The 23,907-nt window shown below is 40.3% G+C and overlaps 1 protein-coding gene across 1 annotated transcript; it reads left to right on the top strand.

Annotated features, from left to right (window-relative positions):
* Nucleotides 1-1,346: 1,346 nt before the first annotated feature.
* Nucleotides 1,347-23,514, top strand: LOC116302414 (enteropeptidase). Its single transcript, XM_089027792.1, has 19 exons — nt 1,347-1,452; nt 9,031-9,186; nt 9,576-9,699; nt 10,333-10,424; nt 11,943-12,026; nt 12,113-12,252; nt 12,550-12,625; nt 14,148-14,189; nt 14,771-14,905; nt 15,596-15,834; nt 16,558-16,639; nt 16,778-16,831; nt 17,820-17,954; nt 18,427-18,665; nt 19,823-19,904; nt 20,127-20,210; nt 21,477-21,669; nt 21,891-22,040; nt 23,063-23,514. Exons 1-19 carry the CDS (start codon nt 1,383-1,385, stop codon nt 23,454-23,456), a joined length of 2,571 nt encoding a protein of 856 aa, XP_088883918.1. The 5' UTR covers nt 1,347-1,382; the 3' UTR covers nt 23,457-23,514.
* The last annotated feature ends 393 nt before the right edge of the window (nt 23,515-23,907 follow it).

Here is a 23,907-nt window from a genome sequence, read left to right as displayed (position 1 = left end):
AACGTGTGCTCTTGAGCAGCTAAATACAATACAAAAATGAGTATTTTTTGTAAGAAGAGATTTTTTTTATAGTTAAGAGCAAATACGAAGATGGCTTTCGCGGTGACAGCCACAAGAACTGACACTTAATTGCATTATGTATTGAATACTTTATCAAACTGTGACGCGCGAAATAAATATTTATAAGCAAGCTGTTATAGATATTTGTTCAAAAAGTAATGTTTATGTATTCGTGCTAGGAAAATATTATATTAATTGAAAAAAAACTCAACTTAGTTGACCAATATAATAAAAAGGATATTTATTTATATATTTATTATCAATAATGGTAGGAGAAGAAAGTTTTATGCTTTTCCATCGATTTATCCTATTTTTGGCAGTCTATTAAACAGTTTACCTTGCACTGTCATGCCGTGACACTGAACAGCCAGCCAGCCAGCCAGCCAGCCAGCCAGCCAGCCAGCCAGCCAGCCAGCCAGCCAGCCAGCCAGCCAGCCAGCCAGCCAGCCAGCGAGCAAGCGAGCGAGCAAGCAAGCAAATGGTTTTGTTTGTTGCAGAAGAATAGCAGTTATAATGGTGCATGCAAATGAGATGCAAATAATACAACAAGCATTGTAGCGACCCGATAGCCTCACTCGTATGATTCTTAAAAGAAAATCGTCTCATTGCCGGCTCAGCTGTAATAACAGCTATTGAAAAGCTCACACGACCTTGGCTCGTATCACCCAGTGGTCAGTGGCGAGTGCATGAGCTAGGACTATACAACTCATGCCCCAAGTTGACCTCTCTCGTCTCCCGTGGAGTTTTGTATTCGAGTGTAAAGATACACAGTGTACTTTGAGAAAGTCTACGAACTATTAACGCGGATCGGTATTAAAGTTTTGTAAAGGTTTCTTTCACTCAAAGCCTGAACACACACACTAAAAGCCTTTTTACAATCCAAGTATATTGACTGTCAATATCAAGAGTATGAGCTATTCATAGAGCTTAATTAAATGTATACACATACTACTTTAAACGACTCTGCCACTGATATTAAATTGATACAGGTCCTACGAATGATTAGGTATAAATAAAAAATATAATGACTTTGAATTGTGGTTCCAAATCAATGTTTAATCAGCTATCAGAATGCAACGTCCCGCTCATTAGTATTATTTTCGTTTCAACAAAAAGAAATCACGTATTGTGGGGACGTCCGGGGGAGATGGTCGGCGTGTGCGTGAGAGACGGGGATTAAGTGCCTTTTATACCGCCTAAGTTAGACAGTACTACATTGTTTAAGCGTCACGGACAGCACCATACCGGCTGGCCTCCCCCAGTTTTAATATGAATTTTTTGGGCATAAATACGGGGGTTCCACTGCGGAATTTCACTGTACAATGTTACCCAAGATGAAGACGTATATCTTGTTATCCTTTTTGGCTACTGCTGTTTTTGCAGGCTTTGAAGGTAAAGCTCAAATTTTACATTATTTAGAGTGGAAGGGTTTCCCACCGGCATAGAGCTTCATATCCGTAACGATTTATTTAGATAAAAATATTAATATATTTTTTAAGGGTTTAAAAAGTTTTTTGGGGTTATGTTTTTTTCTTAAATTGCTACTTAACGGCATTTAATTCGGCTGAAACTTTACTGGAATAATATTTATGGTTATAATAAACAATGGCTAATGTTTTTTCTCGATATGCCGGCCGATAATGGACAGTATTATATTTTTACTTTTATTTTTAATTTTTGTGATCAAAATATCCGCTAGTTTCATACTCACTTAGCATTGTATAAAAGAGACGAACGAACTAATTCACATCAGAGGTAATATACGTTCGTTCAATAAATAGAAATAAAATATACCAATACCCTATTCACACCTAAACGTGTTTAGTTAAACTATGTTTTCATTAGGAAAAAAATTGAGAAACTAGAAACCTACAATATAATGAAACTTTCTAAAATATTGTCAGAGCAAGACAAAGGATAGTTTACATGCATTATTTCACCAAATATTGTGCAGTGTTCATAGGTAGTTTTCCAAACCTGTTTAGTTAAACCACTTTAAAACATGTTTAGGCCTTGGTGTGTATGGGGTACAAGAATTTGTTTTAGTCATAGTTAATGAAAAGAAATATGCATGGTTTGGAAACTCCATAGAACAAAGCCATTGTTTTGCGTTTGAAGTTGCACGGCGCACAATGAACCAAAGCAAGTATGGATTTAAAAAAAAAAAGATTTCCTTATTATTTTCATGTTTTGAAAGTGAAAACTTTCATTCGATGACCAAAAAGCCATGCGGATAAATATTTCCGTGCAGATACAGTTAAGTTACTAGATGATAAATAAGAAAGCATGAAAATAGGCAATTTCTTTTTCAACAAACAATTGGCAGCAGTAAGGGGGACTCGCGATCGATGCCGTATATTTGCGGGTTTAACCCGCGGAATTAAGCACGCGGGTACAGCAGATTTACGGGATTTCCCGCGGTGTGTCCTTACTGCTGCTGTGTTGGGTACCGCAAACGGAGGTTAAAATATCCTTTATATATAGATGGATACCATCAAAAGCATTAGAAATAAAACTGTGCGCAAGCTCAGAACTCAGGTGCTGGACCGCTTAGACGCCGACTTTGCCTTCACGACATTTATGGAGGGAGATACAGACGAGACGATGGACGAGGAAAGAGCAGAAAGGATAATCAATTTGATGCCCGAAGGCGACTACCGTTTGGAGTTGACGTTTATAAAGTATTTAGACGGCGAGTGGATAATAGAAAAGGGCAGGAATCCAATACGGGCGTCTGGCAGGAAGGACCTGTTTGTTTTAAACAAGGACACGCGACCGGGAGCACTTGAGGGAATAGACATGCTGTTCTACGAAGTTGCTTACCCGGTTACCGTGGTTATTTACGGTGCGTACAAGATAAAGACGCCGGATGTTAAAAAGTTAAAACCAATGCGCCATCCAGGTAACTGCGTAGGGAAGCTGGTTAGAGAGTTCTTCGAAGATTCCTCCCGCGGTGGTAAATTAACCTTAAAGAGAAGAGAAGACATCAGGAAATGGGAGCATGCTACTCGTAAAACCGGAGGAACCATCGAAAACATCAAGAAGTTGGAAACCGCGTTAGAAAGGCGCATACACGTCAAGGATATCACCGACGGCTTTATTTACCCCGGAACGCACAAATACGGAGGCAGAGGTGCTCCTATAGTCATTTATCAGCACAACGCACACGCATGGAGAGAGTTAAGGTTTCCTAAAAAGAAGGAGACAAAGGTCTATTAGTAGAGTGTACAGAATCCCATTTCCCCGGCAACCACTTTCGGCTACCTTTTTTTGTGTCCCAAAAGATGCGTATGCGTGTCCCCAAAAGATGTGCGTGTCCCAAAAGATGTGCGTGTCCCAAAAGATGTGCAGCCGCGTCCCAAAAGATGTGCATGCGTGTCCCAAAAGACGTGCATGTGCTAAAAAAGTGTCTCAGAATGTTAACGATAAGGTTAAATCTTTGTAAGTATGTGCTAAAAAAGTGTCTTAGAATGTTAACAATAAGGTTAAATCTTTGTATATGCTAGTAGAGTGTATGGATTGTCCGCGCCTCGACTACCTTTTTTTGTCCAAAAGAGTGTATGCGTGTTCCCAAAAGAGTGTATGCGTGTTCCAAAAGATGTGCAAGGGCGCCCGCCAGACGGGCTCCCTAAGGCATTCCTGGTAGACGTATTTTTTGTACTGCGACACCCCCCATAGTAGTAGCCAAAAACCTTCTACTCCTAGATATAGACATGGACTCCCAAAAGAGTATTTCGGTTACATTGCAAGAAATGGGCATACGTGCACAGAGCAGAGTGTTGGCGCATTTGCTGCTGGACAATGCATGCGACGGGAACTTGCTGCCGGACATATCCAAATGCGACTACCTACGCAACAACGAAGGTACTACCAGTTTGCAGCCGCTGGAAGGATTGCCGCCATTCGTAGACGACATATTCGTATATGGTTTCGTTGCGGAAGAGAATTTGTATGGCAAGAAGCTGCTCTGCAGAAATGCAAAGACAATAGTTGCGCAGATATCTACGGCAGCAACAGTGGCATTTGGTGGGTTTCTGCCCACGAGTATCGTACATACCTGCAAGCAGGGAAAGATCGTAGAAAACATCGCAAAGATAGAAGAGCGCTCCAATGCCAAAGGCAAATGGTATGGAATACACAACACAGATCCTGCTGGATACTTCGTGGCCAAAGTAGACACTTCGGAGCTGCAAATAGAAGATGTCGGGGAAAACGTACGCAAATTCTCCATGGCTTTGTATGGGCAAGGATATGACATCTACTCCGTGGACTACACACAGGATTTCTCCGGTACTTTGGATAGAGCTGCATTGGTGCGCAGACTGCGGCAAATGGGCTACAAAGAACAAGGAGAAGTTGGTTGGCGCGAAGGTACCATTTTGGACAATACGCATGCCGTCGGGAACCATGTTTGTACTTGGATGGAAGACGGAAAGAGAACCAAAATATACAACAAGATAGTGTCGAACTTCGAAGCCGGAGAAGTGCAAAACCCAGTAGGAGCAAAGTTGGCAGAGTACGTGGATTGTCCCAACGACCATTTGCGTAGAACATTCCTGCACCCCGATGTGCAAAAAAGAGGATGCACCAGAGTGGAAATATCCATCTATGGCAAAGATTTCTCCAAATCCCACACCAACGCCATCGCGGAAACACTAGAACCTTTGCAGGACATATTCGTAGTACAGCCGCCAAAGAATATGTGGTTGGCACTTGCGGAACATTTGGACAGGTGCTTGTGCATTTGCTGCGAGGAGACGAAAGAAATATTCCTAGCTTGGTACTGTAATTTGGAAACCAGACGCATAGCCGGAGTGCGAGTTCGTGGCAACGACAAATGGGAACGATGTGTACTTTGGACCATAGCAGAGTTTGGCCTGCGCAAATGCCCCATATTTCGCATAGATGTGCTTGGTATGGAACCTGTGGAAATAGCTCCGCTGCGCTGCTACACAAAAAACTCGCCTACGGTATTGGCGGAGTCCAAATTCCCCACCCGAGTGCATACAAATGCCCCTGCCATTGCCACAATGCTACCTCCGACGGAACACGTAGAGTGGATATGGCGTACGAAGAAGGCGCAAAGAATAGGAGTAGAAAAGAGTCTCTTCGGAATACTGGAAGTACCTACGGACCGCAGGATATCCTTTCTGTCCAAAAGAAAACGACAACAAAGATTGGAAGACATACGAGACGATTTGGAAGGCGACGAGTGGGTAGAAGCCACGCAGAGATACCACGCAGAGCTGTCGGAACAAAAGCAAAACATCCTGCGGCAAAAAGAAGAAGACAGGCGAAAGATAGAAGAAGAGTTGGAAAAGTACGAAAAGCTGTTGGATAGGATTTCCAAAAGAACAGACAATCTGCGTAGATTGTTCTTTGGAAAAGAAAGCTCGTTTGGTCCAGAGACGCCCAGAGCCAAAGTGCATAGGATGGACCAAATACCCGCAGGAGACTACAAAATACTAGGATATGCGATCCCCAGAGACTTGGATGCTGGCTGGTCGGCAAGGGGGCACCGAGTAGTATTGCGGAGGAATAGAGAAACGTCTGTGGCATGGGCCACGGAAGCCCTATTGGAGGCATTTGCAGCTGGAAAGTTCGAAGCCAACGGCAACATACGCACTGCCATACCAGGAGAAGAAATATTGCTAGAGTGGAAAAATGGCATAGCAACTGTCTTCGTACCGGAAGGACCAGGCTTGGACACATACCACGAGTTGGCCAGAAAAATAGACCACAAAATGCCGCAGAATCCAGGAAAGCTACTGAAAGTCGTAGCGCCACCGAACAAAGAATGTACGCAGGCGCTACATATGCAGCCGAACGAATACCAATGCTGGAAGTACGCCAAAACCACCTACAGAAAAAAAGAAAGGACAATACTGTTCCTTTCCGAGCTATGTTCAGAGTGCGTATTGGAGGGCTGCACGGTAGAACATGCAACCACTCCGGTCTGGGGACACTTCTTGGACGAGCAAAAGATAGACTGGACATCTCCAGCGCCTTTGTATTGCAAAATAGGCAGAGAAAAGACTACCAAAGCAAAGAAGAAAGACAGAATAGTGCACGTCTCCGCAAAGGGTGTCGATCTGGTAGACGCTCTTTCTACTCCATCTCCGGAATCTTAGAAGGCCTCTGTGGCCGTTCGTAGTAGACAACCTTTTCCACTGGTTGCTGCATGCGCGCCCAAAGCAATGCTCCAATGCCAAAGATGGCAAATACTATATTCCCGGCTATTTGCCAGTCTATCTTCGTGGATATTTCCTCCACTTCGTCCTCTAGGTTTTCCTCGCTGTAGTAGCCATCCTCGTCGCTACCAGTTGGTTGTATCTTGGACGACAGCTCCGCACGAAGCTTTTCTAGATCGTCCACACGGTCTAGCAATTCTTTTTTTGTGGTTGCAAGTTCGGCCAGCAATTCCTCCTTTGCTTTTCCTAGGTCGTCCAAAACAATGGCAAAAGAATCCTGCACCTCTAGAAAATGCTTCTGCAAATCTGTCGTAGGTGGCGTTTCTGGAATTGCAGGCGTCGCATTGTTTTCCTGCTCTATCCTGCGTATTTTGGGAATACCCACACCATACTTCTTGGCTACCTTTTGTAGCCCCATTCCATTCTTCCTGTCTTCCAAAAGGTCTGCGATCTCCTCTTTGGATAGTATCTTGGGTGTGGCCATATATGTAGGTAGATACGGAACATACCCTATGTTTGTCCATGGAATACCCTATGGATCCATATGGTAGATACCTGTTTGTCCACAGATATAGACATGTATTTGTACATAGCCATAGGCATAGCTGGATACATGCTAGGAAAACAGCGCACGATAGAAATCCTTTTGGATGTGGTAGGTGGCTTGTACAGAGCGCAGGAGACAATAGGCAACATTCGAATTCCGGGCTACGTAGCTGCACCATTGCGCGTGGCCCTACAAAGAAGGTAGAAGGGGCCTCCATTCTCTTCGGGCAAACTATTCCAAAGAGTGTCTTAGAATGTCGACAATAAGGTTAAATCTTTGTTAAGGATACCTGGAAACTATTCCAAAGAGTGTCTCAGAATGTCGACAATAAGGTTAAATCTTTGTTAAGGATACCTGGAAACTATTCCAAAGAGTGTCTCAGAATGTTAACAATTAAGGTTAAATCTTTGTTAAGACACTCTTTGAAATAGTTTCCATATATACTTAACAAAGATTTAACCTTAATTGTTAACATTCTGAGACACTCTTTTGGAACACACATACGCATCTTTTGGAACATGGATCTACATCTTTTGGGGACACACATACGCTCTTTTGGAACACGCAAAGACACTCTTTTGGGGACACCAAAAAAAGGTAGTCGTGTCGAGGCACTGACACTCTTCTATTTTGGGAAGCGTCGCAAACCACGACACAGACATCTTTTGGGACAGCAATGCACATCTTTTGGAACACAAAAAAAGGTAGCCGGCCGGGAAAATGGGATTCTGTACACTCTAACATACTTAACAAAGATTTAACCTTATTGTCGACATTCTAAGACACTCTTTGAAATAGTTTCCACACATACTTAACAAAGATTTAACCTTATTGTCGACATTCTACGGGGGATATCCGGATCGACACCTTTTGGGACGCGAGAAAAGGTAGTCGAAACATGGTTGTCGAGGCACTGACAATCCATACACTCTTCTATGGGACACGCAATGCACATCTTTCGGGACAGCAATGCACATCTTTTGGGACAGCAATGCACATCTTTCGGGACAGCAATGCACATCTTTCGGGACAGCAATGCACATCTTTTGGAACACAAAAAAAGGTAGCCGAAAGTGGTTGCCGGGAAAATGGGATTCTGTACACTCTACTAATGCTTTTGATGGTATCCATCTATATATAAAGGATATTTTAACCTCCGTTTGCGGTACCCAACACAGCAGCAGTAAGGACACACCGCGGGAAATCCCGTAAATCTGCTGTACCCGCGTGCTTAATTCCGCGGGTTAAACCCGCAAATATACGGCATCGATCGCGAGTCCCCCTTACTGCTGCTCAATTAGTATTAATCATATTAGATTAATCAACAAATAATAACTATTTCAGAACGATTTTTTAAGGGAAAAAACTTCTATATTCCCGATACTGTGAACAAATGGGGGCAACTTTTCCTTCTCTGTGCACGGTCAGCGTCATACAGTCAATTCAAAAAATGTTGTCGTCGACCAACTCAAGCCTACGCGACTGGACCGTAAGGAACTATGGGTAGTAATCATTGAAGCCGAGTTGACTCCATAATTTTATCCGACTAGTTATGCCTGATTTACAGCACGAACCTTCGTAGGCGAGCCGGAAGTGTTGAAGGAGACGTTTTCTTAATGCCTTCATATTTTCGAAATTGTGAACTGAATCATAACTACTTTGTTTTTCTTTCCCTAAACCCAAAGACATGCATTTGATGGCTTTTTTCTCGCCATTATTATCTTATTACTAGCGGGGAAAAAAAAATTCCGAACGAATATTTAACCGCTTCAGTGATTTTTACCAATATTCCTTTCGGTCCAGTCGCGTAGGCTTGAGCCGATCGACGACAACGTTTTTTGAATTGACTGTATAACAATGGATAAAGTCGAACAAAAACCTAGAACAATAGGTTTCCCAACCATTCCGCTCCATTAACTATGTTTTAGTATATGGAGTGATGTTTTAGTGTTGAGCAACTGATGGCACATTCTCCATTAAGAATTCGTAAAATATAATACTTCCCATCGAAATATCAAGAACAAACTTTTACTGCATATTATTATATCCTTAAGCATTATTACAATGAAGTTTCAGCTAAATTAAAATCGTTTGGATCAAATTCGTAAATATTTCTTTTTCCCTATTTTGTTGGGCTACCTGTGGATTTGGCGGGAATGCGCGCGTGTGCTTGCCTCTCTAGCCCTGGTAATTTCGGTATCCCACTAATTAATCGTAAATCTAAACCGACAGAAAATCGAGGTATCGAAGATCCCGACCTGTTTGAGGGAGACATCAAACTAACTTCAGGACAAAGAACAGAACTGGAGACGAGAGGAGAAAGAGCATCCATCAACTACAGACTATGGCCTAACGCACAGATTGTCTACGATGTTAAAGCCTCTATTTGTGAGTAGTACAGGATAGTGAATTACAACGCTACCATACAAACAGGAAATCAAGGGCGATTTAGCAGTATCGCATTTGTCCCTCACCTCTTGGGTCTCGGCTTTGATTCCTGGACTTTGCATCACATGAGTAGAGTGTGTTAGGTCTCTCGCTCCGGCTCTTGATTCAAGAGCTTCACTCCGTGCTCTCGGTTTTTCTCCCTCTGCAAAACATAACACGCTGCAATTCAACTCAAATTGTGAGCCCTGACTTTGACCAGCCCAAAGGTTGTTTCAGGGTTCGATCTGTGAGTTAGCCGTGCCCTGACTTAGACCAGCCCAGAGGTTGTTTCAGGTTTTCTTAGTTTATTGTATGAAATGTTTTTGGTTTTTCTTTTTACCTTTTTGCAGCTAGCGAGCCTCGAGCTATGGCCAGGCTGAACGAAGCCATTGCTGAGTACCACCAGAAGACATGCATTCGCTTCAAGAAGAGAACAACAGAAAAAGCTTACATCTCCGTGTTCAAAGGAAGCGGGTAAGATCTTCCTTGTATCAACCGCTATCATTCTTTGTTTAACGGTTACAAGTCTAAAACCACAATTAAAATTGTCGTTCTTGTGGCCATCAACTCCGGCTATATCCATATTTGGTAAGCTTACTTTATTTGGGAGGGAACATGAATTTCGTTTTGGTGATTTTCCCGCTATTTCAACCTTTAAACTGTCGAAAATATGAATCAAAACAGCAGATATTACAGCGAAGAAATATTTAAAATTGTCCACCATCTTAAGTCCTGCTTAGAAACCTGGCCTTTAACAAAGGAAGCCCAAAACGACCCCACACGCAAACGACAATATAAGTTTGAGAACTCAAACAAAAAAATGTATTTTCTTGGGAATAACTAGTTGCCTGAATCGGGAACGAAGCGTTCGACCAAAAAGAATATATAAGGTAACTGAACAGAAATTTAAAGACAAAATAGCGATAAAACTGAGCGGCGTTGTTGATAAAGCTTGAAAAAATAGGAAACATGTGACGTCACGGTGAAAAGTCTTAATATCACGAATATGGTTGTCTTTGCCTTTTGATTTAATGGAAATAATTGCTGACCATAAGGAACGCAGGCGGAGCTGAGGTTGAGAATATAAAACATTTATTTTGTACGCAGATGCTGGTCATATGTCGGGCGCACTGGAAGAATGCAGCAGTTATCTCTGGCTAGTGGATGTTGGCACAAAGGAATTGTAATTCACGAATTTGGTAAGTGGTTTTAAGCATTTGGAACTATGAACACCCAACATAGTTTTTGATTTTTTTTTTTTCTTTTTTTTTTTTGACATTTTTTTTCACAAGTTTTAATTGTGCTCTCTACCGCTAGCCAATTAGACATCAGCGCTTCACTTTGATGTTTAGATCGAGACGGACTCGAGTCCGTACATCGATGTAACGATATCGAAACATTAAAGTGAAGCGCCAAAACATAATTGATTAGCGGTAAAGAGATCGATTAAAACTTGTCAAAAACTTGTACGACACTTTTTTGGGTGTTCAAGGTTCGGCGCGCAGCACTGTAATACTGTATGTAACACAGCTTTATACACATTTAGGGTCGATATCAGTGTCATAAAGCTGTGAATAAAAACCATATCAGTAAAGTGGCACGATACCACTTCATGTTAAACAAGAAACTGTTAATTTTGTTATTTTATCGAGTACCCTAAACGTGTGATAAACAAATCATTATTCATGTTAAGAGCCTGATATCTTTTGTATTCACTCGTTTTCCATATAGCCCCGTTTACACTGGCGATTTTTGCGGCGATTTTTGCTGCAATTTTCGTGTCAATTTTCGGAAATATGAAATCTTTTGTCTCATCCTTCAAAAGAGACATTGGTCTAGGAAAATCTTGTTATCCTGAAAAAAACTTTACAAGTAAATTCTTCACCATTATTTATTATGGACAAAATCGCAAAAAATTTGCAGTAAAAATCGCTAGTGTAAACGGGGCTTATGATATCACTCGCTGACTCGCTCGTTCGCGATATGATATGGAAACTCGTGAATAAAAACGATGTCAAGCTCTTAACATGTGATAGTCTCTATTGCTAGCTTTCGTGAAAACACAGCAGTATATATTTCCCGAAAGAGCAAAAGGACTATTGTTGTATTTGGTTCAGTTTCTATACATTTCACTGTAAAGGCGTCAAATGCCTCGACTTGAAACTATTGTTTGGAAGCAACAGATTGTAATTCTAATTCTGCTATTGCTCATTGTATAAACGAGTGGTAGCCTTGAAAAAGTTAATAGACTGTTTTTGAATTAGTAAGACATCGTTGTCTTCCTTGATTACAGACTCATTTACTCAGGGTTAGCCTCGTATCAGTGTCTAAATATTCACAAATAACAACGGTAAAGTAAAGAAGGCACAACTTCAACAATACAAACACTTTGAAATTCCACGGACCTTAACTAGAACACATGTATATTCAAAGTAATTCAATACAAAATCTAGGCTAGCCCTGTAGAATTCATAGAATTCAAAACTAGAATATTAGCTGTGCAAACGCGTCTTGGATCGTTAGGCGGACGCTTTCTTGTTGTATCGTATGAAGCGAAAGCGTCCCGCGTAATAATCCCAGACGACTTTGCGTGACAAAACGTTTCCAAGTCCGTTTCTAAAATGGTCAATGCACTCACGTGTGAATAGTTTTCTCTAGTGTCGATTTAAGTCAGTGACTGGATTTTATTCAAACATTTAAAAAAAATCTTTTTCCAGGTCATGCTCTTGGTTTCTTCCATGAACAGTCTCGTCCCGATCGAGACAACTACGTGGAAATCAAATTCGAAAACATTCGAACAGGTCGGTGGCGTAATAATGTAACTGTAATATTTTGAAAGCAATCTCTGTAGTTTTTCAAAACTGTCTTTCTTTTTGAATGACTAAAGGCAGAGAAGGAAACTTCAAGAAGCACTCTTCAGGTATTAACTCTCAGGGCACAACATACGATTATGGTAGCGTGATGCATTATGGGTCAAGAGCTTTCTCCAAGAATGGAAAGCCGACAATAGTCTCCAAGAAAGCAGGGGTGTGTACGAGATCATTATTATTGATTATTAGAGATATATAAATTGTATCCAAAATATAAGCAAATTCTGTTTCTTAATGGATCTCTTTGAAATGTGCGTAATGTTTTCGCATTTCAGACCACATGTCATTGTCTTCATGTGTCTTTCCATGTTCGATCATTAAACATAGAAATCATACCACAGAGAACGACACGTGTTCTGAAATGCGAAAACAGTGCGTCCAAAGTAGAGAGGTGTGTGTATCAACAGTTGATGCCTGACTGCAAGTGATTAAAGTATGTCTTCTAATAATGCAGGTGACACTTGGACAGAGAAGAGGATTAAGCACTATCGATACAATCCAACTGAACAGATTGTACAAATGTGGAATTGGTAAGAAAACTATTCTATGAGGTCAACTTTGCTTGCTTCCTTCCTACTTGCCTCCTTACTCTCTGGCTTCTTTCTTTCCTTTCTTCCTCAATTCTTCGCTTGCTTGCTTGCTTACTTGCTTACTTGCTTGCTTGCTTACTTGCTTACTTGCTTGCTCGCTTATTTGCTTGCTCGCTAATTTGCTTGCTTGCTTGCTTGCTTGCTTCCTTCCTTGCTTGCTTGCTTGCTTGCTTGCTTGCTTGCTTGCTTGTTTGCTTGCTTGCTTTCTTGCTTGCTTTCTTGCTTGCTTGCTTGCTTGCTTGCTTGCTTGCTTGCTTGCTTGCTTCCTTCCTACTTGCCTCCTTACTCTCTGGCTTCTTTCTTTCCTTTCTTCCTCAATTCTTCGCTTGCTTGCTTGCTTACTTGCTTACTTGCTTACTTGCTTGCTTGCTTACTTGCTTACTTGCTTACTTGCTTGCTTGCTTGCTTGCTTATTTGCTTGCTCGCTAATTTGCTTGCTTGCTTGCTTGATTGCTTCCTTGCTTTTAATTGCTTGCTTGCTTGCTTGCTTGCTTGCTTGCTTGCTTGCTTGCTTGCTTGCTTGCTTGCTTGCTTACTTGCTTGCTTGCTTGCTTGCTTGCTTGCTTGCTTGCTTGCTTGCTTGCTTGCTTGCTTGCTTCCTTGCTTCCTTGCTTCCTTGCTTCCTTGCTTCCTTGCTTACTTGCTTGCTTGCTTCCTTGCTTGCTTGCTTGCTTGCTTCCTTGCTTGCTTGCTTCCTTGCTTGCTTGCTTGCTTGCTTGCTTCTTGCTTCCTTGCTTCCTTGCTTCCTTGCTTCCTTGCTTCCTTGCTTCCTTGCTTCCTTGCTTCCTTGCTTCCTTGCTTCCTTGCTTCCTTGCTTCCTTGCTTGCTTGCTTCCTTGCTTCCTTGCTTGCTTGCTTCCTTGCTTCCTTGCTTGCTTGCTTCCTTGCTTCCTTGCTTGCTTGCTTCCTTGCTTCCTTGCTTGCTTGCTTCCTTGCTTCCTTGCTTCCTTGCTTCCTTGCTTCCTTGCTTGCTTGCTTCCTTGCTTCCTTGCTTGCTTGCTTCCTTGCTTGCTTGCTTCCTTGCTTCCTTGCTTCCTTGCTTCCTTGCTTCCTTGCTTCCTTGCTTCCTTGCTTCCTTGCTTCCTTGCTTCCTTGCTTCCTTGCTTCCTTGCTTCCTTGCTTCCTTGCTTCCTTGCTTCCTTGCTTCCTTGCTTCCTTGCTTCCTTGCTTCCTTGCTTCCTTGCTTCCTTGCTTCCTTGCTTCCTTGCTTCCTTGCTTCCTTGCTTCCTTGCTTCCTTGCTTCCTTGCTTCCTTGCTTCCTTGCTTCCTTGCTTCCTTGCTTCCTTGCTTCCTTGCTTCCTTGCTTCCTTGCTTCCTTGCTTCCTTGCTTCCTTGCTTCCTTGCTTCCTTGCTTCCTTGCTTCCTTGCAAAACAAAACCAAAAACAATTTAAAATCTTATAGTTTTAAAACTAATAAGTGCAACCATGCATTTCGTTGTAAAGAATTTCAATTGTCATTTCAGCAACACCAACACCAGTTCCCGTAACAAATCCTCCTCCGCTAGGTTAGTACCTTCATTAACTCAGTAGAACCAAGGGTTTTGAAGCGGTAGTGAAGTCGCCTCAGTACTTTGTGATCTCGGGTTCAATTCCTTGACTTAGCATCAAATGTGAGTAGGTTTTGTGGCAGTATCTCTCCTTTGATGCGAGTGTTTTTCTGCAGGAAGGTTTTGTGCTTACAGTAAGTCCTTTACGAGCAAGGCAGGCATATTACAAAATATGACAAACTACAACGTAAATTATAATTTACTTCCAATTATTTCAATCGGAAAATTCCCTAAACAATGCGTGATTTCCACGTGTCATTCCCTAGAGTATCATTTCTTTGTTTGACAATTGCGCATGAAAAGACACATTAATATGGAAACAACCCAAACAAAGAATCTTATTCTCAAGACCATGTGTCATTCCCTAGAGTATCATTTCTTTGTTTGACAATTTCGCATGAGAAGACACATGAATATGGAAACAACCCAAACAAAGAATCTTATCCTCAAGAAATCGACTGACACGTGGTTTGAAATTGGAAAACGTTAAACCCATGCATACTAATGACTCAAAATAACTTTTCTATTTCTTTCTTTAGGATCTGTCTGTGATTTTGAACGGGATACCTGTGGCTTTACTCAGAGCAAAAGCGACAAGTTTGATTGGACGAGAAAAAGCGGACCCACTCCGTCAAGAGGAACAGGACCAACCGGTGACCATACTACTGGAAATGGTACATAAACTAATAGCAATATACAAGATAAGTGTTGTACGTAATTAGCCTAGATTTCGAGAAAAAACTTATAACGTGTAGGACACGAGCGGACATATGGGACTTGAATGACTTGAATGTGGCGAAAGGTTTTCTCTTGGTTCTCCAATTACCTCCATCCGAAAAAATTAAAAATTTGAGTCGCAGTGGCGGATCCAGGGGGGTTCGAAGGGTTCAACGGAACCCCCCTTGAAGGTTTGATCTTTTAGGTAATAGAAATATGTCTTATATAAATTTTGCTTAAAAGTATTCACAAGGATAATGTTGAACACGAAATGATAAATATTTGCTGTTATAATGTTTAATTTACCTTTAAGTTCCGTTACTAGATAGTAAATTAGGTGATTAGAGCCATTTTTTTTGTCAGACATCGACTAAACAAAAGAGAATTATACACAGTTTAAGAAACGGAACCCCCTTTGAAAAATCCTGGATCCACCACTGAGTCGAGTATTGTGTGCATAGAATATTGAATGTAGCGATAGTGTGTGTGAGGGAAAAGCGTTCCCAGTTAAAGAGAAAGTGCTAGAACGACTTCACACCGAAATAACAAGAGTGTCTAGTTATTTAAAGACGTGTTTTTTTTAATCATCGTTAGAATTTAAAGATTTGAATGGATTTAGACTTGAAAATACTCTGGTGCAATTGCAGGCTACTACATGTACATTGAAACATCTTACCCACGAGTCAAGGGTGATAATGCTGTTATCGAGAAACAAGTGACTCTCACTGGCAAGGAATGTCTCAAGTTCTTCTATCAAATGAATGGCAATAGTGTTGGTACTCTGAACGTGTACGTTGGTAACACCAAGGTGTTTAGCAAGTCTGGTAGTCAAGGACAACCATGGAAGGCAGCTGAAGTACGCCTATCTCAAAGTGGATCACAAAAGGTAAATAATGCGGTCAGCAGCTAATTAGCATAAATCTAAGTCTAAAATCTAAGTATTAGCCTCGAATCAGTGTCTAAATATTCACAAGCACCAACGGTAAATTAAAGTAAAGAATATACAACTTTAGAAACAAAAACACTTTGAAACTCGACGGACCTTGATTGGAACACGTGAATATTCTACACAAAATCGAGGCTAACCCTGTGTAAATGAGTCTGTAATCAAGAAATACAGCGGTAGTACTCCAGTTTCGAGTTCTCTTTGCTCAGTCTTAGTCTCGGTTGTGGGTTATAATATTCAGCTATTTAACGAAAAACCTTGGCATTTTAATCAACTCGTATTGTTCCTTAGTACGTACATTGCTTACTATACAATGGACCTTAACAAAAGAAAAGAACACATTTGTACATAAGGCAAACTCTACATAGGATTATTTCCAACTCGAAACTGGTCTGTTGTTGTGGTCTTGCTATGCAGCTTGCAACAAGCAATTAAAACTTCCACCAACCTTTCTTTAAATAGTATCTAAAACGGGGTTGGTAAGTATTTCCCTTTTAGAAGCACAGATAAAATTTATAAAAATAAAAAATATATTTGAACGTTCATGCATTTGTTTTGAAAAACGCGTGCTGAAATCCTGGAATGCTTGCATATGGAGACATAAACGATTTCTTAACTGTCATGGTAGCAATGCAAACCAGTATGGTTCCTCTTTTCTTCCAGATTCGATTTGAAGGTGTTCGAGGAGTATCTTGGCAGGGAGATATAGCAATTGATGATATTTCATTCCCTAAATGCGGTGGAGGTAATTACAATTAACAATTATTCGTGATATTGCAAAATTTCTGGGTTTCAAATGTCGTTGTCGTTGTCGTTCTTCATCTTCATCTTCATCTTCGTCTTTTTCTTTTACTAATATAACTGATTAATTGATTATTACTAGGAACTCCACCACCAATACCGCCGACGCTGCCACCAACTACTCCACCTCTTCCAAGTAAGAACAATGCGTTTGCCTTCTTGCAATTTGCAACAGGCTTTATTAAGATTCAATCTGTGAGTTAGCCGTGCCCTGACTTAGATTAGCCTAGAGGTTGTTTTCAGGGTTCAATCTGTGAGTTAGCCGTACCCTGACTCAGATTAGCCTATAGGTTGCTTCAGGGTTTGATCTGTGAGTTAGCCGTGCCCTGACTTAGATTAGCCCAGATATTGTTTCAGGGTTCAATGTGTGAGTTAGCTTGGTTTGATGGTTCTTCTGAACAATTTGACGAGCAAATCTGCTCCCATTTATTGAATTTTTCAAAATACAGTGGAACCCCGTTAATAAGGACACCGTTGGGACGGACAAAACTGTCCTTATTAACGGGGTGTCCCTATTAACCGAGGTGTCAAAGAAACAGCTAAAAACACATTTTTAACCATTTATTTTTACTGTACTGTAAACCTTGAACTACGATGTTCAATATAACAGCCTTAAACTGGAACAAAAAGTGCATTACTGTATAAGAACTACATTCCCGTTTTCTGCACTGTATTGTACAATTTCATTTTAAGTTGAGTTCTGGAAAATAACATTGCAATGGTATTGCGAGCTTTGTCTATTTCATTATGCTGTAACAGCAAAGTCTACTGCAATGATCAGTGTATGGTCCGTTCGTTGATACGCAAAAACTGAATATATAATCCATACTAATTTCATTATATCAATAAACAAATACAGTAAAGACGTCTTCATACTTCATATGTCTTTAATGCGGGGTTGATTTTGTATGGAAACTGTCATTCAGGTCCTAGAAATGTGTGCTTTGTACTTATTAACGGGTGACCTTATAAAGCGGGTTAATTTAACAGAAAATGTATGGAGCTTTCGTTGGGACTTTGAAACCTGTCCTTAATAGCGAGGTGTTCTTATTAAGCGGGTGTCCATAGAGCGGGATTCCATTCTATCTCAAAACAACCTAACTACTTCTGACTTCTCCTTACAGAGCTCAACTGCAACTTTGATGCTAATGTGTGCGGGTTTACCCAACGCAAAGGAGATAAATTTGATTGGACCAGAAAATCTGGTGCTACGCCGTCCAAAGGAACTGGTCCAAATGGTGACCATACATCAGGAAAAGGTAAGGAAAGCTTGGCAATAAAAGGAAATGATTGAGAATTGCAATTTCATCTATGAGTTAACCGTGCCCTGACTTAGATCAGCCCAAAGGTTGTTTCAGGGTTCGATCTGTGAGTTAGCCCCACCCTGACTTAGACCAGCCCAAAGGTTGTTTCAGGGTTTGATCTGTGAGTTAGCCATGCCCTGACTTAGATCAGCCCAGAGGTTGTTTCAGGGTTCGATCTGTGAGTTAGCCATGCCCTGACTTAGATCAGCCCAGAGGTTGTTTCATGGCTCGATAAAAGATTGAAGTTTTGAAAATGCAAATTATGCAAGGTTGATGATATCTTCAAGACATCTATACACTACGTACTCAAAGAAGGATAAGACAAGTTCATTTCAAAATAACACTTCTAGGTTCTTACATGTAGGTTTAAAAAACAAGTTAAAGGTTTGAAAGATTTAGTCTTGAAAATGCTCTGGTGCAATTGCAGGCTACTACATGTACATTGAAACATCTTATCCACGAGTCAAGGGTGATAATGCTGTTATCGAGAAACAAGTGACTCTCACTGGCAACGAATGTCTCAAGTTCTTCTATCAAATGAATGGAAATTCTGTTGGTACTCTGAACGTGTATGTTGATAACACCAAGGTGTTTAGCAAGTCTGGTAGTCAAGGGCAACCATGGAAGGCAGCTGAAGTGCGCCTATCTCAAAGTGGATCACAAAAGGTAAATAATGCGTTCAGAAGCTATTAGCATAAATCTAAATCTAAAATCTAAGTATTTATGGCAATCAGATTTTTCATATGAAAGGGTCATGAAAGTAAATTGTAAACGATTGAGAAAGATGAATTAAATATGGCTTCCGTGCACGCTTCACTGGCCTATCTTCTCTTTACATTGCTTTTTTACAGTGGACAATTTGTCCACACTGATTTAGTATATTTGGCTCGGATAAGGATTTGAAGTAACATTTCATAGACATTTATCTTTCAATTTGCAGCTGCATAAGTTGCTTCATTACTGCGAGGATCAACTCAATTTGATCTCAGCACCATTAAGGCATGGCTCTTTTGAGGAAGTGATGGAAAATCAGTTATTTATTCATATCTTTGACAGTTTACTATGAATCTTCCCCAAATTTGGCTCGTAGTAGTAATTCTTCAAGGCAAGCAATTACCGCATATCTGTTACCATGGAAACCAGGTCACGTGACCACAAGGCCGCCATCTTAGATTTAAAAAAAAAATCGTTTGTAATCGTATTGAAACTACTTCAAAAGTCCTGAAAATCCATATTCCTTTTGATATTTGCAATACCTATATGGATCTAATTGGATATCTTGGAAATTATATTAAGTTTAATTTTTAGAATATTTTTAATTTTTTGGAAAAAATAGAAAATATTCTAAAAATTAAACTTAAAATAATTTCCAAGATATCCAATTAGATCCATATAGGCATTGTAAATATGAATAGTAATCTGCATTTTCATGACTTTTAAAGATGTTTCGGTACGTTTACAAACGGCTTGTTTAAAAATCCAAGATGGCGGCCTTGTGGTCACGTGACTTAGTTTCCATGGTAACCAAGGCTCTAAGGTTCCTTCTTTTCATAAAAGACATTAACTTGCCAAGTTTGGGGAAGATTCGTAGAAAACTGGCTATGATATAGCTAATCAGTTTTTCATCTGAGAGCCATGCCTTAATGATGCTGAGATGCAATACAACCGCAGTACGAATATATATTTCATATATATTACGTACAAGAATAAAGATAAAATAAAAAAGGAAGGAAGAAAGGAAAAAAAAAGAAAGCGCAATTTACGAAAGTGGTGAAACTCAGAGAAGGTCGCAGATTGTAACCAAAATCTGTTTTCCATAACAGTTGTCTTTTGAAGGTATTCGTGGAATTAATTGGCAGGGAGATATTGCTATCGATGATGTCTCGATCTCCGCATGTGCTTCAGGTACGATATATAAAGCATATAATATATTTTCTTTCTGTTAATATAATGCATTGGCTTTCAACAATGTGTTACGGGATTTTGCGTCGCATGTGAGTAGAGTTGCTTGTTGGTTCTCTCCTGTTCTTCATTAGGAATATTAAGACGGAGAAATATTGAGATCAAATATTCAATTGATCTAAAAATTTTATCTTCATATTTTTAACAAGATTCATATTTTTACAGGAACACCACCCCCACCCCAGACTACTCCTCCACCCCAGACTACTCCTCCACCTCAGACTCCTCCTCCTGCAACAGCACCACCAGGTATCATAGCACAAATTATTTGTTTACATCCGCCATCTTGATTTAATCTAACAAAGTATTCATCGACGTTAGTAGAGTAATTTTATTTAACCTGTGAAAAAATAGTACGATTAATAGTCAATAGTATTGTAGTATTCCCGAGATATATCAACCGACTTGCTGTTGTTCCTTGGGAACGATGATCGAAAAAAAAGCGAGAGAGAATAAAACCCTTGCATTGATTTCCTAGAGGAATTGTTCTGGGGGACAAAACAATAGACCATCTTTTCTTATGCAAAAAAAAAAAAAAAAAAAAAAAAACAATAATAAAAATCCATTGATTTTGTCCCCCAGAACAATTCCTCTTGGGACTCAGTGCAAGGGGGCTATATCCTTCTGAAAAAGACTTTTGCATAATGGTGTCATTTGACTGCTACACAGCCAAATAACTTTCCGAATTTCCTTTCTTATTTTATTTGTATTCCTTCATAGGAATCCCGGGATGATGGGGGGGGGGGGGGGGGTACTCCCATATATGGACTATACGGGGATGATCCGCTGAACAGGGTATGGTTTTTCGAGCTTCTTGTCATAAACAGGGTATGCAATTTCACTCAAGTTCAAAGTTCTTCCTGAGCTTCCTGTCATATTCAGGGTTTCTACTTTCGTTTTGACCGAAACTGGTTATCAGGTCGTAAAAAAACGATACGCGAGATGACATGATAATTGAAACTGAGGAATAAAATATATCTTTTGTCATAAACAGGGTCTACAAATTTGAGTTTCTTTTGTCATAAACAGGGTACCCCTTTCAGAATCCCAGCGGAACACCCCTACCCAAATTCTGGCGGAGTACTCCCTCCCCCCGATAGGATTATAGTAAGGCAATTGCTGCTAATTAACTGAACAAAAGAAAGTGTGCAAGAGATCCTTGACATTGTAGCTAAAGAACACCATGCAATGCAAATGTCCTATTAAGCATTAACTGCATGGGATTTAATGTTTATCGGTTTAAAATGAGAAGACAGTCACAATATTAAACTCAAAAAAATCTTATTTTCAAAGTATTTGGGTAAGCTCAGTTATTTCATAGAGATATACAGAACACTTTCACTCTGTCCCTAGAGAGTTGAATAACGATAGAGATGGCGGACATATTGGTCTAATGATGCAATGTAATGTGTAATTGTCAAATGTACACTAATATGGCGGCTCTGACGGCATGTGAGAACGCTCTGTATATCAAAAAATATATACTTGTTTTTACTATTTTGATAACTATTTCAGGTTCATGCGGTGTCCGTCCACACACGAGAATCGTAGGAGGCACAGCCGCTAAGCATGGTGACTGGCCTTGGCAGGTTCAGTTAAGAACTAGATCCGGGTTCCCATACTGTGGTGGATCTCTGATTCATCCTCAATGGATTCTCACCGCTACTCACTGTGTCTCTGGGAAATCAGCAAGCTCCATTGTCATCAGGTAATTAAAAATTCCAGGGTTGAGAGAAGGACTTTGTCGAGTTAAGCTACTGTTACATACACTGTGCAATTTTCTCAGCAACTTGTGTCGAAATGCTTGAAAATGTAGACAAACACTTTTGCAATGTGCAATTCTCCAGCAATTTGTCTCGCAATGGCGTTGCCAGACAAGTTGCTGGAAAAAATTGCACGGTGCTTTAAAAATCACTTTTTTTTACTTAGGCTTGGAGCTCACAGACGCATCCAGACTGTTGGCACAGAACAGGATATTAAGGTATCCAAGGTCATTACTCATCCTAGTTACCACAAGCCAAAGTCGTACTCTCATGACATCGCCTTGTTGAAGCTGGAGAAACCTGCTCTACTCAATCGGTGAGTTACCTTATCATGTTGAGAATTGTGTGTATAGAGCGTTTTCACTCACGTGAGAAGGCAGCCATATTGGTGTACCAAACAATAGAAATTCTCTGCACAGTATTTGTCTAGGAAATCGCACGTTCTCGAGTACAATTTGGAATTAATAGAACTTGTAATGTTTTGAAAGTTCTTTAATTGCACTCGCCTTTTACGAGAAGATCGTGCGATTTTTTGTTTATAGTTCACTCAACAAAATTTCAGTAAAAGATGCGAAGCGACTCCGTTCATCTTTGTCTATTTGGCGGCCGATTTTCAGTCCATCGCGCAATTGAAATGCATAAAAAAGATTAGTTCTTACGGCTTTAAAATTTTATTTATATGTTTTTAAAGTACAAAATGATAGAAAATAATTGAGTGTACTATAAGCATAAGAATAGAGTTCAATTCCCGGAGGATAGAAAATGTATTGTTTTGGTACACGTCACGTGGAAACGCTCTATACGACGAAAGCAACATATTAATAAATATTGAAAGCTATAAATTTTATCTTTAATTTTCTGCCTATTCCTAATGCAACGGGGTGATATGCCTCTTTTCCTTGCGTGTAATGTTTTCCTATTTCAGACCACGTACCATCTTCTTAGTGATTGACTTTATTTGAGTTAAATCCATATTGATGTACCTTTTTTACTAAACCATTAGAGACATGATACTTTAGAGACAAATGATAATTGTATTGCTAGAATTTCCCTGCGGTGTACGTTTCTAAAGACAGGGCTCTTTAGTTTGAACGAAATCTTTACCCATTTTAGACCACGTGCCATTTTCTTGAGAATAAGATTGTTTCTTTGAATTGTCTATATGATGATGTTTTTTTCATGCGCAAACGCAAAATATTACTCAAGGGATTGGCACTTGGTCTAAAATGGGGAAACATTATGGCAAGGGTAAAGAGGTGTCGCGTTTTGCTTCTTAGAAGAATAAATGTTTCGTGAGATTCAAGGCACTGAGTGTTTGACAAAATGTTCCTCTTACAGAAACGTCAACCTGGTGTGTCTGCCTGAAACTGACCCGGCTCCTACTGATGGCAAACACTGCTGGATCACAGGATGGGGACGCCTTTCATCAGGAGGTGCAACACCAGATTTCCTTCAACAAGTGTCTGTCCCAATTGCTAGCCGTGCTCGTTGTGACAAAGCTTACCCAAATAAAATCCACGATTCTATGATTTGTGCTGGTATTGACCAGGGTGGTATTGACTCATGCCAAGGAGACTCTGGTGGACCAATGGTCTGTGAAAATGGAGGTCGATTCTTTATTCATGGGGCTACCAGCTGGGGTTATGGCTGCGCTGCTCCTGGCAAATTTGGTGTCTATGCCAAGGTCAAGTATCTCCTTCCATGGATAAAAGGAGAAATGGCCAAGAACTAAAATCCTTCTGATGTAATAATATCACATTAAAAGGGAAAATAAACGCCTATCTATGAAATGTTTTAAGCTTCTTTTCAAATTGTTTGAAAATTCTAGTTTTGACGCAAATGCTATGGTAATTTGAGAGGTGACTTTGTGAAATAGACCTTATTCGTGGTGTGACAATGTTTTCCCAATTCAGCGTGACAAACCTCTGGGGGAATAAAGAGCTATTGCTTTGCAACTCGTCGGGATATCATCATTGTTCCTTTCGTATCCTTTGGGAAACTCATGAATTTTTCGAAGAGTAAAAACAAAAGAAAATGAATCCCCTTGAGGTTCGTCACGCTGAATTGGGAAAACATTGTCACACCACGAATAACGTCTATTGTGAAATTTGTGGCACCATTAATACCCCCAGGGGAGGAGGGGGAGGAGAATTCCCAATATAGAAGGGCGGGGATGCTCTTCG

Source organism: Actinia tenebrosa, unplaced genomic scaffold (genome assembly GCF_029948245.1).
Source record: "Actinia tenebrosa isolate PJP-AT-01 unplaced genomic scaffold, QUT_ActTen_1.0 PGA_scaffold11__36_contigs__length_13525064, whole genome shotgun sequence".
Classification (NCBI taxonomy): domain Eukaryota; kingdom Metazoa; phylum Cnidaria; class Anthozoa; order Actiniaria; family Actiniidae; genus Actinia; species Actinia tenebrosa.
This window is presented reverse-complemented; position numbering and strand designations above follow the sequence as displayed.

Excerpts from the sequence above, each read along its gene's own strand:
- LOC116302414 (XM_089027792.1), top strand. The coding sequence starts at position 1,383 with ATGTTACCCAAGATGAAGACGTATATCTTGTTATCCTTTTTGGCTACT. Across the intron at positions 18,666-19,822 it reads CTCAAAGTGGATCACAAAAG|TTGTCTTTTGAAGGTATTCG; the intron begins GTAAATAATGCG and ends TTTCCATAACAG. Across the intron at positions 22,041-23,062 it reads AAACCTGCTCTACTCAATCG|AAACGTCAACCTGGTGTGTC; the intron begins GTGAGTTACCTT and ends TTCCTCTTACAG.